Source organism: Phocoena sinus, chromosome 5 (assembly GCF_008692025.1).
Source record: "Phocoena sinus isolate mPhoSin1 chromosome 5, mPhoSin1.pri, whole genome shotgun sequence".
In the NCBI taxonomy this organism is placed as follows: domain Eukaryota; kingdom Metazoa; phylum Chordata; class Mammalia; order Artiodactyla; family Phocoenidae; genus Phocoena; species Phocoena sinus.
Genome location: NC_045767.1, coordinates 51,395,362 through 51,413,008, shown reverse-complemented (window position 1 = coordinate 51,413,008; position 17,647 = coordinate 51,395,362). Strand labels below are relative to the sequence as shown.

The 17,647-nt window shown below is 38.7% G+C and overlaps 1 protein-coding gene across 5 annotated transcripts in view; it reads left to right on the top strand.

The window, feature by feature from the left end:
* Positions 1–13,466: 13,466 nt before the first annotated feature.
* The window catches only part of PPARGC1A (PPARG coactivator 1 alpha), a 98,982-nt gene continuing 94,801 nt past the window's right edge, over positions 13,467–17,647 (top strand). For 3 of the 5 annotated variants that reach the window (XR_004350080.1, XM_032633330.1, XM_032633332.1), the window contains exon 1: positions 14,548–14,629. Coding sequence is in view for 3 of the 5 variants with exons in the window: in XM_032633330.1 (XP_032489221.1) it covers positions 14,573–14,629 (57 nt within the window). In the remaining 2 variants the exon portion in view is untranslated. Of the gene's footprint in view, positions 13,654–13,685; positions 13,720–14,547; positions 14,630–17,647 lie in introns of those variants that run through there. The other 2 variants (XM_032633331.1, XM_032633333.1) reach the window with 2 other exon arrangements.

Sequence of the window (17,647 nt, the reverse complement as noted above, 5' to 3'; positions counted from 1 at the left end):
GACAACGAGAGGAGGAGAACTCTCCAACCAGAGCAGCAAAACAGAATCCTCAACCAGTGTCTTGAATGCCAATTTCAGCCCGTTTGCCAATGTTTAATCAGTGTTTAGCATGGAAGGATGCCCTGGATGGGTTCCTTCGATAAAGTATCATCACAGGACAGAAATCACAGGGAGAGTGCACCAAAGAAAAATTACAGTACAGCTATATTTACTTAGTGCCTCTGCAATGGGGTTTTATTTTCCACAGTTGGAAAGGGAACCACCTGTCTCAACTGCTGATGTCAGAGAGCTCCCTCGAGACACAGGGCTGTTGGAAAGCACATGATACTGTATATATTTGCTCTTACGTCCATATCAGGCTAAGATTGGGTTTCAGATTTGTGCCCTATTGTGGAGTTCATTGAGCAGTGACTCTGAGGTGCCCTCCCACGTCACCATGCCCTTGTGAATTAAAAAGTAGCGTGTGTGAGCCCCCGTCGTGAGTGTTTCCTCAACTTGCCATGCAAGTATTTACACTGCAGTAAAATGAATGACACGCATCTTGGGGGTTATCATTTATGGACTCGGTTCTGAAAGTGAGTATCAAGAGGCATGATCTCTGTCCCCAGACTCCTTCTGGTGTCTTGGCTTTTGTTTTCTTTCTACTTATCAGGATTTAAAAAAATACATATATAGATATCTGTCTATCTATATCTATCTATCTATCTCAGATTTGGAGGTTTTATGTGTAGATTGTTAAAGAGGCAAAAAAATAAGAATAGGATGTGCCTATCTTTTTCATTTTTATTTATTTATTTAACTTTATTTTTTGCTTATATCATGTCAGTGTGGGGAAATTGTTATAGAATGAATGAATGCCTAATGCCTGATTTGGAAAGGCTGGATAGTATGACTGTACAATTTCAAGGCATCTATTGAATTATTATTATTGTTTTTTAAGATGTTCAAGAGTTGTATAACCACTGCTCCAGTCCTTTGTACCTAGGGGATAATCAGGCCTTTTAAACATGGTTCCTTAAGGCAATGGAGGGACACCATATTGCACAACTCCAGGGGCCACCATTTCTGTCGTAGTCAAGGACTCACGCTTGTACTCTCCTGATGACTATATGTCCAATCCCAGAAAATATGATGCTATTAACATTACTCAGACATTACATAAAAATAGAATTGTTACCAACAATTGCAGAAGGCATGCTATTAGTGAAGTTCATTATTTTATTAGTGTCACGCATCTGAATTTGACTATCTTTACCAACTTGCAAATTATATGGTTGTTACACAAAATAGATGGAAAACAGAATTTCTGAGAGTGTAAATTACATTCTTGGACCACATCAAATCAATGTCCTATTAGGGATAAGAACGAGGTTTCTTAATTCCCAGACTTCCCATGATGCACATCTTCAATTAAATTAATATTTTAAGTGATGCTTGGTACCTTTTTCTCAAATTCTAGAATAGAGTAATAGGATGGGCTAAGACCCCCGGTTCATCTAATCTTTCCCCTAGTGTAAGATTTTCCTCTGAACCATTAAAAATGTTATAATATATGATTGATATTAATTAGTTTTCTGTAAAGTACTGCACTCCTTAATATGAACTGAACTAGAAATAAATATATTACCATGAATTAAGATTTTATTAGTTGCGAAGAAGAATTGGATGAAGGCACCTATGTGAAATCCTAAGTACAGGCATCAAATTGAATTCATGCCAGCACTGCCTTGAGATTAATTTGAGCACTGAATAAGAATAGTATACCATAACATAACTGTGTTTACTGAATCATTTTTGGCACCAAAAACTAAAGCTACATTATAGATGCAACAACGGGCTTTTCTCCCTTGGAAGAGAGAGGCGGGTGCATTTGTAATTCAAGTGAATGTTACCCTCTGAAAAATGCCTCTAGTCCCCAGGAAGAGACCAGTCTTCTTGAGAACCTTGCATACTCATCCCTCAGACCTTGCATACTTTGTGCTGCTCTGGCCTTCTCCTGCAGCCTGTTCGAGTTCTATAATAAGATCAGCTCTATTTTCTATCCACAACCCCCGCCCCCAATCTGGAGTACCGGTTAGACCTCACTTTAAAAATTTCCATCGCGTTATTATGTATATGTTTTGAAAAGGTGTGGAAGGTGTTGAAAAGATAATATGGGGTTGCCTCGAGGATATTCTAGAAGGACTTCCTGATTATGTAAGGAGGTGGATTATACAACATTTAATACAGGGCTGTGTGAGAATACGGTAAAGATCCAAGGATCACTGTTCACTGACGGGGATGGGAGTGATGCCCCTAGAGTTGTGTACTGCTGGGGCCCCGCTCTAATACCCCTTTTCTTCTGAAATTCCCTGATTCTGTATTCATTCATTTAATTTGCATCTATGATATCACTTACTCGAGAGTGAGTGCAAAATTTCAGGCCACCACTGTCAAATAGGAACATTATGTACATCACATATATAATTTGGAATTTTCTAGTAGCCACATTTAGAAAAGGTAAGTTTAATTTTAATAAAATGTTTTATTTTTCCCAATATGTCCAAAATATTATATCAACATGTCATCACTATAAATTATTAATATCTTCCATTCAATTTTTCACACTTAAGACTTTGAAATCCTCTGTATATTTTGCATTGACAGCACGTCTCAAGTTTGACTAGACACATTTCAAGTGCCCAGTAGCCATAGGTGGGTAGTGGCTGCTGCATTGGACAACACAGTTTTTTAATGTATATGCCAAGGTATATACTTTAATATATACAATATATACTTTAATATATAATAAATATATTAAATATATAAATAAATATAATATATATAAATATTTAATATATTTATATATATATTTAATATATATATTTAATATATAAGTATATGCCAACTTTTTAAATGTATATGCCAGCACAGTTTTTTAATGTATATGGATAGCCTTACACAGAAAAATTACTTGAAATAAAAAAAAACCTCAACTATCTAAAACAAAATATAACATACCCTTTACGTCACTTTATCAATTTAAAAAGTAATTGTATAATTGATCACAAATTCGAGAAGAGTGTGAATGCTAAGACAATTTAGTTAATGGGCCACTGGTGGCAAAATTGACTTTATATTGAATTGTTTTGCTCCTGCGGCTTTGTTTTCCACTTTTACCCCATAGATATCATCATTTTAAAACATGATTTGCTACTTGGCGGGTCTTCTCGAATTTGCAAACTCATGCTGTCTTGTCAGTTTTCAGGCACCATATGGATGTCTTGTTTCTTAACAGAGAAATTCTTGAAAGACTTTTGGCTCAGATCACTTTTGTGGACAGCAACATGGAAACAAAAACTGTTCTCTGCACTTACTCCTTCTGGTCTCTTTAGAGGTAGAGCCAGGTCGAGGCTGGTCTGAGACTGCTTTTCCCTTCCTCAGGTACAGGCACTTGGCATCCCCATAGTGTGTGCACTCGTAGAGAGTTGGCTTAATGTAAGACTTCGAAAGAAAGTCTGCTCTGCTTTGCTTTCAGGACTTTTTTTAGATGCGGGAGCCAGGCAAAAAGCAAACCTATGTATTTATTCTACTGGTGTTTGATGTTCAATGAGTTTTAAGTATTGGTTTGTGAATGACAGGTATCATTACTGTGTACTTATTATATGCTAAGCACTGGGCTTGTATACATCTCATTGAACCCTAACACCAATCATGTAAAGTAGGTATTTACGTTGCCATTTTCACAGCTAAGAATGAGAGGTCTGATAGTTTAGGTAACTTGCTGGGGCTCACACAGGTAGATACCCAGTGCCACATCTGCGCTGACTGATCCCAAAGCTTATGTTCTCACAGAAGGGGACCATTGTTTTCACACCAAGTCAGTGACCCCCTTCGACAACAAATTTTAAACCAACGGCAAAATACTGAAGGTATAGAGTTGGAAGTTTCCTTCACTTCATTCATTTAGGAAATACATTCAGAGATACCTAATCCTATCCCACCTTTTGATAGAAGATAGATCTAGAAAGGTGAAATGGCTTTGTCCAAGGCCAACAAACAAACCTACACATCAGATCCCTTGATTCCTACTCCCCTCTGGTTGTCTATGTGATTTACTGGATTTTTGAGATAAATTGAACATTCAGATTTTTTTTTTAACAGAAAGGTAGCAAACTTTAAAACTTGGGAGTATAGAAAGACTTCTTTCTCTTTCTTCTCTATGCTTTTTAGACTTTTTATTGACATATAATATGAATACCAAAAAGTGCATATATCATAAGGGTTCAGTTCCATGAACTTTTACTAACTGAACAGACCCATGGAACTAGCACTGCCAACAAGAAATAAACCATAACTAGCTTTCTGGAGCCCCTTCCAGCCTCCAACCACCACCAAAGGCAACCTCTATCCTGACTTCTGGCTGCATAAATTAGGTATATCTGTTTCTGTACTTATTTGTATAATGACTAGCGTAAGTACGTATGTACTTTTTTGGTGTGTCTGGCTTCTTTTGCTTCACATTATGTTTGTGGAAATTATGTACATTTTGATGAGTACTAGAAGTTTATTCATTCTCATTGATACACTTGGCTATACTTTTGAAGTGGAAGGACCTCAACAACCATAATATTGTCAGTGGAATTAATAAGTTTATTGAACATTAATTATTATTTAAATTGCTTTTTAAAGAACATTATTAACCACAGTTTCATTTGATTCAGTCTAAAACAAAATCACAAAGCTCAAATGTGGAGCCTTAACGGTTGCAGTGTAAGGTACCTCCCAGCAAACCTCTCTTGTTCTGTGTTTTTACGCAATATTCAACATAGGGTAATACAATAGGGAAGGCAAGGAGGGCACAGTCTGAAAATACCCACAGGAGATTGAATAGTTGGAGTTCCCACTAAGGAGCTTTGTATGGCTGTGCAAAAGGTTAGGTGTGGCCTATTTTTAGGTACCCTACATGGAAATGGATGTACTAAGATGGATGGTAGGAACTTACACCTCAGGAGTTGTCAGAGATTTTTGTTTTGAAAAGAGGTAGGAAAAGAATCCTTTCTGATCGTCTGCTTGGGGCAAAGTACAACCTGGGCTCTTTAAAGAATAATCAAGCTTTTGGACTGTTGAAGAGGGAAACTTGTAAACTGCCTTTTGGAGACTGTTTCACAGGCCCAGAAATCAAGCTTTCCTATGTTAGTTTTCTTCTTGTTTCTTTTTTCTGGGTGCAAGAAAGCAGGAAGTTAAATCTGTCCTGCTAGAGTATACTGCTGGAGTGTCCAGCACTGTTTGAGCTGGTGGTCTGTCAAGGCTTTGTCCTTACTGAGGTTTATCATTCACCTGGTCTTACTTTGCTTACTCCATTGTTACCAGGGCTCCCTCTCCAAATGTCCTATTAGGGAATCCAGTGTGGCTGCAGCTGGGTTATTCATTCAGTGCTAAAGGAAGGTCTCTAAGTTGGTGATATTATTTGGCTCTGAAGCACAGATCTTCCTCCTGATAAATAGGGTCATATGTACAAAGAACAGAGCTAAACAGGAAAACTCGATAACTCCCAGTGATGCATCAACTATATACCTTGTGATACAGAGTTGGTTTAATATATTTGCTAATAATGCCAGGATAACCTATGTTAGGCATTTGTCCTTCTTTTCTGCCTCCACACCCTAAAGTAATATCTCAGATGATCCTTCTCAAATTACAAAAAAAAAAAAAAGGTAAGGTCTTCTTTTACCCAATACCATGAGCTGTTTTTTTAACGGGGGGAGTGCTCTGGTATTAGGAGGCAAAAGTGTTACTCTAAGCTCGTATTTCCCTAGACCTTATTCCTATTTACAAAACCCTGAATTTCGGATCCATCCTCTTTTCTATCTTCTCTCTCTGGGTAACATCATTTCTTACCTGTTGTAAAACCAAATCACATGTTAGTATGTAAAATTGCATCTATATGCAGGCAGAAGTGAATAGTCACTATCATATCAGCTGTGTGTTTTTCATCCTTACTATGCAAGCAGGGACTTCATCTTCTACGTGACTTGTACCATTTAATAGAATTAATGATAAACAAGATGAAAGCTTGCTGTTTCTCTGGGGCAATGACCTGGGCTTTGTAAGAAATCCAGGTCTGTAGAAGCTGGTCTTCTTACAGCCAATATTCATGAAAGTATTATGTTTCACCAGTTCTCATCTATTCTTTTTCTGGAATGGTTAGGAAGTTAAATATCCGTATTGCTATGAAAGTGATGAAGCTGTGGTTTTTCAGCAAAGTTGAGCACCGGATACCTTTCCTGCACACCCTCCCTGATTTCTAGTGCCTTTGTACAATGAGACATTTGGATTCACCCCATGCAGAGAAGTCTTTCCAGGTTGCCTGTGTCTGTCAAGGCAGATACAGAATTGCATTTGAGAGTTGACAGGGATCTTAGATATAATTGAATCCGGCCATCTTTGTTGATAGATAAGGAAACTGAGGCGCAGAATCATTAAGTGAACCGCCCAAAGTTGAATTGCAGGACCCATGTCCTTCCTACCATCCTTGTCCTTCTCTTTTGGGCTAAATCAAGATCCACAAACTCACTCTACTTATCAGGAAGACTTGAGTCTCATGTAATCACTTGATATCTCATGAACTTGGCCTTGGTTCCAGCCCCGTCAACCATCTTCTCATGAGAATTCTTAATGGTCAAAATAATGATCACCCAAGTGTAGGAAGAGTGATTTGCAGGAAAGGCCCATGAAACTGCAAGGATGCTAAGTCGAAGAGGCTCATAATACAGTTTCCATTCCTGTGGAGATAGTCAGCCTTCCAGGGGGAAGGAGATGGGTCAAGGTCTCATGTGACATTTGGAGAACCCAGAATGAGCTTCTTGCCCAAGAACAGGGCTGCAACATGACAGCATTTATACAGATGGCTCCCCGTTTTGGAACAGATTGTGGTCCAGAAGTTCACTTGCAAGTCATTGGTTTGAAACGTGGACTGCATTTTCCCCATCCAGTCAATTTCCGTGGTCTCCAGTAGAAGCCACATCTCCAGCACCTCTTCCCTTCTTCCTTCTAGAACTGCCCCTTCCTATTCCCTAGTCAGTAACAATCCCTTCTTGAGAAATTTTCTTAATACTTTAGTCATAACATTCTGAAAGCATTTACTATTTTTTTTCTTGGTATGTGCTTCTGAGCTCCATTAGATGCTAGAAGGGAATAAAAAATATGATTAACAAATAGATGCTTTTGTATAAATAACTGAAATCCCCTTAACCCTACCAAGGATAATTGCAGTTTAGAGTGGAATGTTTGTTTCACTTAATTGATGAAATTTCAACTTGAGAAACAAAGTGAAGATGGCTGTGGCATCTGGGTGTCAGTGGTCTGGGCCCACCTCTGAGGCAAGCTAATAGTGGATAGCTTTCCTATCCCTATAATTCGGAACTCAGAGGTTTCTCAGAGTGCGAGGTAGTAACTTCTCTCAGCTTTGCATCCTGAGGGGAGTGGCTGTTAGACTCGATTTGATAGACAGAAATGGCTTTCTTTTAAATATAAGATGAATATTGAGGCTTATATTGGATGTCAGGGGCTATTTCTATTTGCTACATTCCCTGTATATTAAGAAGGCACAGTTATACGTCTGAATCTCTATGTTTCTTTTTAAAATGAATAGTTTTTATTCTTCTTCTGAATATAAAAGTTATACATATTTAGCATAGAAAATTAAAAAAATTACAGAAAGGCACATATACCCCCCCCACACACAAATTTAATAGAACTTATGTCATCGGCCACTATTAACACCTTATTATATTTTCTCCTTATCCTCTTAGCTCTTCTGTCTTTCTGAGTGTATATTTATATGTAAATTTGTTGTGATTATAGTTTTTTCAAACATAATTTTAAACCTTAATATACTTTGAACATTTTCTCATTATGCCATTAATGTATTTCACAACAGTTTTTAATGATAGCATTGAATATGTATACATAATGAATATATGTGTATGAATATATATAAGTTTATATATATATAGTGTTCCATTATTTATTTTGCTAGGCCATTATTGTTGGACATTTACACTGCTTTCAAGTTTTCAATAGTGTAAATTATGTAGCATTGACTATCTTCACACTAAAAATCTTTGCACATATCCCCGTTATTTCCTTAAGATGAACTTCTAGAAGCAGAATTTCTGGATCTATGGGGATGCCCATTTTTAACGTTTTTAACACATACTGCCCGATTGTCCTCTAGAAAAATTTGTACTCATTTATAATCTGACCAGTAGTATTTGACATCTGTTTTTGATTGAGCTGCTAAATGTGGAGGTCAGTCTTAGAAGTGGTCTTCTTGATTAAGAATATTTCCTCAAAAATCCTGTGTTTACTTGAGCTAGCAAAAAAATAAGATTTTATATAAGGTATCACAAAATTTAGCTAGACCTTAAGCTAATTGCTTCCTAAGATGAGAATTTATTTCCTTTCTACATCCCCACATTTTTAGGATATATATTCACTCTGCTAGAGTAAAATTCAAATACCAAAGCACTGGAGAAATCCACAACAGAAACAAAAGCAAAATAACTAAAACCCTTCTGAATCTTACCTGGTGGGATTGAAAAAAAGAAAAAGAAAAAAAAAAAACTTCACTTATTTAATTCTTCCATTTCAACAATAGTTGAAAATAGATTTTTTTCTCTACAATCAAAAAAAGTTAGGCTCATTAAGACCCCAGCTCTAGAAATAAGTACCAAACAGGGGGAACTGTTTGACTAACAGTTTTATTCCAATTTAATAATTTGTGTTTCTACCTGAGGTTACTCTGGCCTTCAATAACTTCAGTTAGGGGATAAAATATCTCTCTTACCAAGTGAATTATGTTATTGAGTTTCGATAAGACTTTAAAATTTTAAATAATAACATATTTAATAAGATATGATGTGCTTTATTTTCAGTTTCAGTAAAAGAAAATGCTAAATAATCCTATTGAACATTTCTTGTTTAAATAGTCAATAACTTGCTGCATTATAAATGAATTAACCTGAAATAATTAAGGTAAATGAAAATGTCTATAAATGCACAAATACAACAGAGTTAAGCATCAGACGAAATCAGATTTTAACCATCCTTTTATTATCTCTTATCTGTGGGCCTAATAAGCATACTTCTTGCCTTATGTTTAGATTAGTCCAGTTGATTGCAATTTGGATTAATTTGCACATTATTTTTTACTTTAATGTGAAAAATGCCAAGAGTAGATTTTGAGATCCACGTTAAAATACAGGCTCAGTTGCATAGAGCTGGTCTGCAGAAGGTTTCGCTGGAGATGAGACAGAGGTTGCTGAAGTTGTTTAGTTTATTAGAAGATAAAATAAACAACTGCTAGGAGGCATTAAAGCCGACTACTGATTTTCCTCTGTTTCCCAAATATGCTTAGTTCACAGTGCCATCACCATGGTGATTTTGTGTAAAATAAGACTTCATTTTAGAGTGGTTATAGGCTAGAGGCCTTTGTCATACCCTGCCCTGCTACCAACTTCTGTGCCCTGCACAGCAGCAGCTTCAAACACGTCCCAGGGGCTCAGAGCACGTGCTCAGACTGATGTGGGGTTTCAGGATCAGTTAACCCCTCTAGGAATTAAAAGCCAGCAATTGAATGCCCGTTATCAATGATTAACTTTAAAAATATTAGGCATTCTGGGCAGATCCCTTTCCTTTCTATGCAGGCAGCATTCCCAAGAATGTTGGTTTCCAGCTACGTAGACAGTCTCTAGGTTATTAAGTTGCCTCGGGGGACTTTGCTGTGCTTTTGATTTGGGAGTGAATATTATTCTTATTATGAAACTTTAGTTCTTCCTAGAAGGGTTTTCAGAGATCTGTATGCTCTTTTCAGCTGTTATCTAAATCCTGGCTCTGTCTTATTTTTCTCAGTTGTAAAATGGGTACACAGATCATCTTTATTGGGTAGTTTTGAGGACTAAATTGATTGAAGTGTGGTATCTAAAATGCTAATCTCAGTGTCTAGCCCTTGTAAGCTCTGCTGTATATTTTCTTCCCCATTTTTCTTCCTTATAAACTTTTCGCCTTAAATTTATTCTTATGTAGTTTATTGTAAGCTTAGAAAAACACATGAGCAAAGATATTTATACTAGTAGCTCTTCACTTCTGAGTTCTCACCTATGTTCAATAATGAGATCAAAACCGATTGTCTCTGCTGTTGTCTACTTGGGTATTTGGGTTTGATGGTGTTTATTTTTTATAAGTGGCAGATGTCTGAAATAGGCAGGGCAGCAAAAGCCTTGTAATCTGGGGCAGGAGAGGGAAAGGAAACTCAAACATCATGTACTTTGTCAAATTTTTTTCCTAGAATTGAATTCTTCTCTTGAAGGTTTAATTTCTCTCTTGTTATCGACTTTAAGGATAGATACTCTTGCCTCCACCAATGTTGGAGTCTTGGGGAACAATAACAGAACTACTAAAGGGAGAAATTCCATTGGGGTGGAATACAGGCTCTGTGTAGATATGGAAAATTATGAGCACTCAACAGATGTTAATAAATACCTCCTTCTATTGTTGAGACAAAATGGGGTTGATTGGGTGTGAATTTAATGGTTAGTGAAAGGACCTTGTACATAGAAAGGGTGTATTTTAAGGAAGACAGGAATCGGATATTGACCAAAATAGCATTGTGTTTTTCATATCAGATTATTCTGTGTTTTTAAGGTCTGTCATCCCCCCAAATTGTAAGTTCCCTTGTGTTCATGACATATGCCTTCTTAGCAGCCCTTGCAGTACATTGCTGTGGACACAGTAAGGTTTCAATAGATCCTTGTTGATTGAAACCAAACATTTGGAAATCTTGGAGGCAGAGTTGATGAAGGGGTGAAAAGAGGGCTGCAGGGAGAAAGAAGAGAAACAGTCAAGGCCTGAGGGAGAATCAAATACAGAAACATCCTGGGAAACCAGGAAAGACCAAGGTTGGTGAGCAACTAACACTTTATGTTCTCCTGAGAAAAGAAAAACTGGACAGAAGAGAAACTTTAATCTGAAGAGCTAATTAACCAAGTTATAAGACCTCTAGAGTATCCCTCTCATTAGAGTTGTAATTTTGAGACCAAAAAAACAACAGTGGAAGGTACTCTAATTTTCCCCAAGAATCTATTTAAATTTTTATGTGGACAATAATAGAAATTTGAGGGGAAAATTGCAGTATGCTGGAGTTTATAAATCATTTCAATGTTTTGACTCCTAACTAACCCTCTTCGTGACGGTAAGAAGAAAAAAAAAAAATGTATGTATATATAAAACCACCTTTGCTTTCAGTGGATGTGCTGATTTGATTAAGAAAAAGTGGAATTAGGCGGCAAAAAGACAAACAAGAAAACCCCGATAACGTAATATGAACAGGTTAAATATCAAAAATAATAATACAGAATGTTCCAGTGTAAAGAACATCTCTAAAAGGTAGGATTAAAAATTATACATATATTCACATAAATATAATGGATGCCTAGCATTCAACGAACACAAAAGTATCAGAGAATATCACGACACAGGGATCACCTGATAATAATGAATAAACATCACTCTTCTCGGTCAAGTGACCAATATTATTTCACAGTTGACTGTGTTGAGCACAGAGCCAATGACCTTTGCCCTGCATTTTAATAATTTACTGTAGTTTTACATTAAATCAGAATATAATTGTGAAGAAAATTAGTGTTTCTTTGTGGGGAGTGCAGAGTAATGCCACTAATTGCATGTATAAAAGCCTTCCCGAGGTTGTATTTTCCTGTTCTCTCTTGATTTGGAAAATTAAAACTATGGTAATTTTCCGCTATTTGTAAGAGGGAAAATGTGCCAGTGAAATGTATTCAGCTAACTCAAAACGTCAAAGCTTTTGGCCATCGTTTTATGTCCAGTAATGACAAACTGTCAATTTCCTCACATTATTCAGGAATATAGTAGCAACTTGTTGCAGATCTCAGAGTAGACAAATTTCTTAAAATAGATGTGATCTGAAAGAAGAAACAGTCTGATGTTTTTTGGTTTGTTTTTTCTTTCACTTTAATATTTGAGCAACTTTATATTTAGAGCAAATCACCATTCTTTTCCTGATAAAGGAATGGACAATAGCAAATTCATTACATTAAACTTAGTAGAATAGGAGATTAAATGAATAGTGCTTTAGAATCATTTTTAGATACCTGGGGAATTTTTTTTTTCAGATGAGTAATTATCAAGTAAAAGACTGAGTTGATTTTTAAAATATATGGGGTTTAAAATTTTATAAAAACATGTATATTCACAAATATATGTCCACGTGAACATCACTCTGGAACTTGGAAGAGTTAAATCCGACCTCTGTGGTGTTATGGGAAGTGTTTTCTGGCGTTGTCTAGTACCTTGAGTTTGTTATGGATTCAATATGTAGTGTCATCATAAAACAGTTGAACCTGCATTAGCCCTCATTGTCTCAGGCTAGAAGCTGAAAAATTCAAAGAATGAAAAAGCTCAAGAAATGAATATTTCTGCTAATAGCATGTCGGTATTTTTCCCTTACTCCATGGACATTCTTGATCTCAAAGGCAAACTGCACAACCCAGGGTACTAGGGTTGGAATCCAGTGTTTATTCAAAAAGGCACCCTAAGGCAGTTGCAGAGGAAATGCTACATGTATGAAAAAAAAAAAGGTAGCCGGGAAACTAAGCTGATCTGGGCAAAGCTGCAGCGACTGTCTTTACTAACACTTGTTTTCTGAGGGCCTATGAGAGAAATGGAAATAATTAGAAGGACCCTGAAAGGGTGGTATTTTGTTGCTTGTTCTCCTTATATGGAGCAAAGTAAACTGCAGTAACACTTCTCGGGAGCTGGTATTCCCTGCTGCCACAGGGACAGCAGATTTCTGGGTAGAGGAGTTTGTTTATACCTTAACAAATACAGGCTGTTTTGTTGATTAAATAAGCAAAAAAAAAAAAAAAAGAAAGAAAGAAAGAAAGAAAGAAAGAAAGAAAGAAAGAAAGCATGCCCCATTCTCTGTTTTCAAACACTTCCCCCAATTAGAAAATGTCTCATAAAAATCCATCATGTGATAAGATCTTGCCTTAGTCCCAAACCAAGTCCACTTAGATGTCTTCAAACTGAGTCCTGAGGGAGTCCACATTTTAGCTAAGAATGTAGTTACTCTGTCTTGAAACAGAGAGCTTTGCCACTTGCTTGTTTTGGAAGGAAAATAAATTAAAAAAAGATTGCAGGGGATTTGAGTTATTATATGGCCAGGGCTCCATTTAGAGTCGGTGGCATTCAAAGCTGGCTTTAGTCACAGCATGATGCTCCAAAAGTCCAAGTGTTTCCTTTCTTTCTTTCTTTCCGTTTTTTTTTTTAAGCGTTACTTCACTGAGGCAGAGGGCTGCCTTTGAGTGACGTCACGAGTTTGAGCAGCTAGCAGCACAGGAGAAGGGAGGCTGGGTGAGTGACAGCCCAGCCTACTTTTTAATAGCTTTGTCATGTGACTGGGGACTGTAGTAAGACAGGTGCCTTCAGTTCACTCTCAGTAAGGGGCTGGTTGCCTGCATGAGTGTGTGCTCTGTGTCACTGTGGATTGGAGTTGAAACAGCTTGACTGGCGTCATTCAGGAGCTGGATGGCGTGGGACATGTGCAACCAGGACTCTGTATGGAGTGACATCGAGGTGAGGTGGGGCTGGGCTCAGCACTGCAGCCAGGACGGAAGCTTCCCTCGCAATGCAATTATTCCTGTAAGAGGGGGAAGGGCTCGGGCTTGGGCGAGGAGAGGAGGCAGCAAAGTAGCCCCGGCAGGAGCTTTGGGAAGGGAATCTCAATCTTATCTTAACTCCAATAAGTTTGCTATTTTAAGGTGGCTCTGAGATACCGTGAACAAATCAAAGCTTAGCTGCTGTCATCAGGATCTGTTGCAGTTAGAAACTCTTTCCATGTGCCTTTGGCTCTGTTTCTACTCATATGCAATATTTATGCCCTAAGATATTGATATGAATCAGAAGCTGAAGTCTTTCCAGTGGTGTTTAGTGGCCTGGTTGGAAAAATGCCATTTCTATTTATAATAAGATGAAGATAAAAATATTAAAATAGATGGGCTCAAATCTAGTCAGTTTTGACTCTAGTCTGGATTTTTTTCTTCTTTGCTCTCTGTTCATCAGAGAACTCACAGAATCCTAAATAATCCTGCTGGGCTATTTTATATTGCTTTTCCCACAGAACACAAAACAACAAAGCTGGTTCCTTTAAAACTCCTCTGTGTGGTTGAAAGCTTTGGCCAGCAAAGAAAATAAAAGCCTTACAGTGCAAGGTTTTCCATCAGCGTCAGTGGCAGGGAAGCCAATGGTTAAATCTCTCTGTACCACAGAGAGCTGCCTGAAGCCGGAGAGAGAATAGAGTTTATGCAGGACTGTGTGTGGAGCTGCTCGCTGCTTGTGTAAAAATAGATGGCAATACATCAATTCCACAGTCTCTGCTGGCTACAATTCATACAAGGGGGTAAAAAGCGAGCTGGTTTCCTCGTAATCTCTGGAGTCTAGAGTGACTAGCGGGGGGGACGGAGGACCGCGGCATGTTCGCATTCAACACAATGGAATGTTCTCGGGAAGTTTGGCCAACTTGGGAAACAAGCAAAACTTTCTGTGGACTCTGGTGAGATGGACCCGAATTGAATTGCAGGGAGGATCTGAGCAGCTAACAATGAATCTGGCAAAGGGCTGGGAGAGCTTCCTCTGGGAAGCTGGGGGCACGTAGGGTAAGGGGAGGATCAAGGGCTACACGTGATTTGATTAAATAAGATGTCCATGTGGTGCCGCGATACACATCTAAAGTGAAAATAATTTGGCCAAGGCCGTCTGCGAATGCATTTTTCCTCTCTAGTGAGGCATGCCCTGGATTCTTAACTCTTCACTGGGCTTGCAAATGCTGGCTCCGTTTGCCCTCTCTTGCCTTGGCAGATGCATATTTGCGGATTGTAGCTGTTCTTACCTTGTTGTGATTTCTTGGTAAGGTGGAAGAGTTATGGATAATTCATACGTCCTGCAGCTCTTACGAGGCAGGGTTCTAAGTGGCTTCAAAGTCCTAATTGTCTTCGAGTAGCTGGAGTATCCTGCGGGCGGTTGTCTGGCTGGCACTGTGGGTCTCAGCTGCTGCAGTTTCATTTTTCCATCATGTATTCTTCCTGATGCTGCTAGGAGTTGATTGAAGAACTAGATCATATGGAAATAGGGACGATTTCCTTTCCTCATTGGCATTCCTGCAGTCATTTTCAAATAAGCGTCAGCACCGTTTAGAACACTGGCTTTTTAATTTTGTTCTTAAGGAGGTGAGGTCTCGGGCTAATTGTCCAGCCGTGGATTGAGTTGTCAGTCAGCTGAGACGGGCCAGTCGCTTCTCTATTGCGCTGGAGGCAGCAGGCTGCTAGCAGCCCAGCCTTCGTGGTGGCAGCCCTGGGAATCACCTCCGCCAGGCTCAAATATTATGAGCAGCAGGTAGCGTAGGCCGCTTTCATTTTTTGAATCATTAATGTTTGCTGTCATCCTAAAACGTATTATGCCCTTTTGCACATAATGACGGGACAGTACATTGGTTAATAAAGGCCTCTATCACTATAGCTACTCAGAGTGCCCCGTGTTTCACAGTTTAATGAAGGTGATGTCCAGTAAGCTTACCAAGATTGATAGAGACAGTTCCGATGACATACACTCTACTAAGACTGTCATTCTTTACTGACCCCTGCCCTGCCCCTTATCCCCTGTCCTAATTTCTTTTTTAAGAAGTCAGGTTCTTTTTTCATTAATGTAATTAATGTGGCCAAGTCCACTCTTTCTGCTCTCTCTCTCTTTAAAATTTACCATCAATGGCACAAAAACCTCCAAAAGGTTAATGGAGAATTATACTTAATTATAATGTTTCATTATCATCAGTGCAGTTAAGCTAATTTATTGTCTGCTCTTTAACTAAGAGAAAAGTCTGTTGGGGTGAAATAACGTACAATAATTAGCCTTTTGTGTTTAGTGACTGCTTTATCCTCTTAAATCTTATAAAATTAAGGCTGTGGTTGTGAAATAGCTGTCATAGTTGCGAAGAGGCAGTAGAATGTGTCTCTGTAATTGCAGTAAAGCACACCTGTTACAGATGTATAGGGAAGCAGTAAATATCAGAGTGTCAGATGAGGACAGTTACAGGGCTCGGACTGTTAAGTCTGGCATCATCCAAAGGCCAAATATAAATTAATAACAGGAACACTTGCTGCCACTAATGTGTTTTAGATTATCAGGATAATGCCACGTTCAGGAGCCCTGATTTTATTAGCACGTCAGCATTGGCAAGAGCACATTCACATTTTTCAATGATAACAGAAAAGCAAAAATGAGCGAGGCAGACAGAGAGAGGAAAGGAAAGAAATATGTGAATTACAGCAGAGTGAAATACAAAAAATTGATCTGATCTTTTTAATGGTTTTCAAAAGTTACTGAAAAATACATATTTCTGAAAGGTTAAAGGGTTTTGGAGAAGTCATGCCTCGAGAGGGCTGTTAAAGAGGGAGACAGCAAGAAGTTGTCCACCAGTTGGTATCAACATTCCCGAACACGGGTTCTAGAGTATGCTGTCCACAAAAGGAATTTAAGCCAGAGGTAGAGATCCTACGTTGTCTAACTTATTTTTCTTTTTTGTCGTCATTTTTGTTGTTTATGCTTTTTATTTTAAGGACTCTCCCCTAATCCTAGTGGGTTTTGCACCAGTGAAAAAGTTCTCCCCTTGTCTCTGAATCGGTCGTGTTGTGGAAGAGTTAACTGTGTGTGGGGGTGTGTGTGTTTGTGTTTGGAGGACAAGCAGTGGGCAAGTGTGGAGACTGGGAAGTGTTGTGCCTGTAACAAAATCCAAACACTGTCCCAGAACAAAATCTTCTCTTCAGCCCAGCCTCCGCTTACTTATCAATCTAGTCAAGTATACGGATCTGCAACTTTGGGCTAACTCCAATAATAAAAGAGAAAGACCAATAAAATGATAAGGAAAGAGTTGAGATGAAGGGGGTTGCCCTTTCTTGGCATTACCTTTGTGCCTGCAGTTTGGGATCTCAGTGGGGCCCAGTGGTCTTAGGGAGGAAGTGCAGGAATTTTCAGCCTTCTCCCAGCCTCCCCTTACCAACTGCTGGCTCCATTATCCAGTACCTACTTCTCAGCGTGCTGCTGCATATGACCCGTGTCATGTAGCCTGCCAGGGATGACAGGGGTGCTTGAGAAAAAAAATCTGCGTAGAACTTATTTTATTCAAAATCTAAATGTCAAGCAGTATCTTTAGCTTCATGCCCAACTGCTGCCTGGATGGGAAGAACTCCCCAGCATCTCTCCTGGCCTTGGAAGGGAGGCCCGTGAGGGTACCACCTCAGGGAGTGTGCCTTTCCATTGAGACCCCTCGGCTTGCAGATAGATAAAGTCCTTATGGCTCTGGCATCACCAGATCCCTTCCAAAGGAAGCTTCTGCAGGGTTCTTCACAATTGGCAGTGATGAAACAGCAGTCAGATAGCCAATTCGAGGTTAGAAGCCCACCTTAGGAAGCGGGTCCACTTTCCTCAGAAACCCACAGTGCAGGAGAGTTAACAGACCACTTACTCTATGCAAGGAGGTGACGAGCAGCCCAGTCCCGGTAGAGGGTATTTTAAGCCT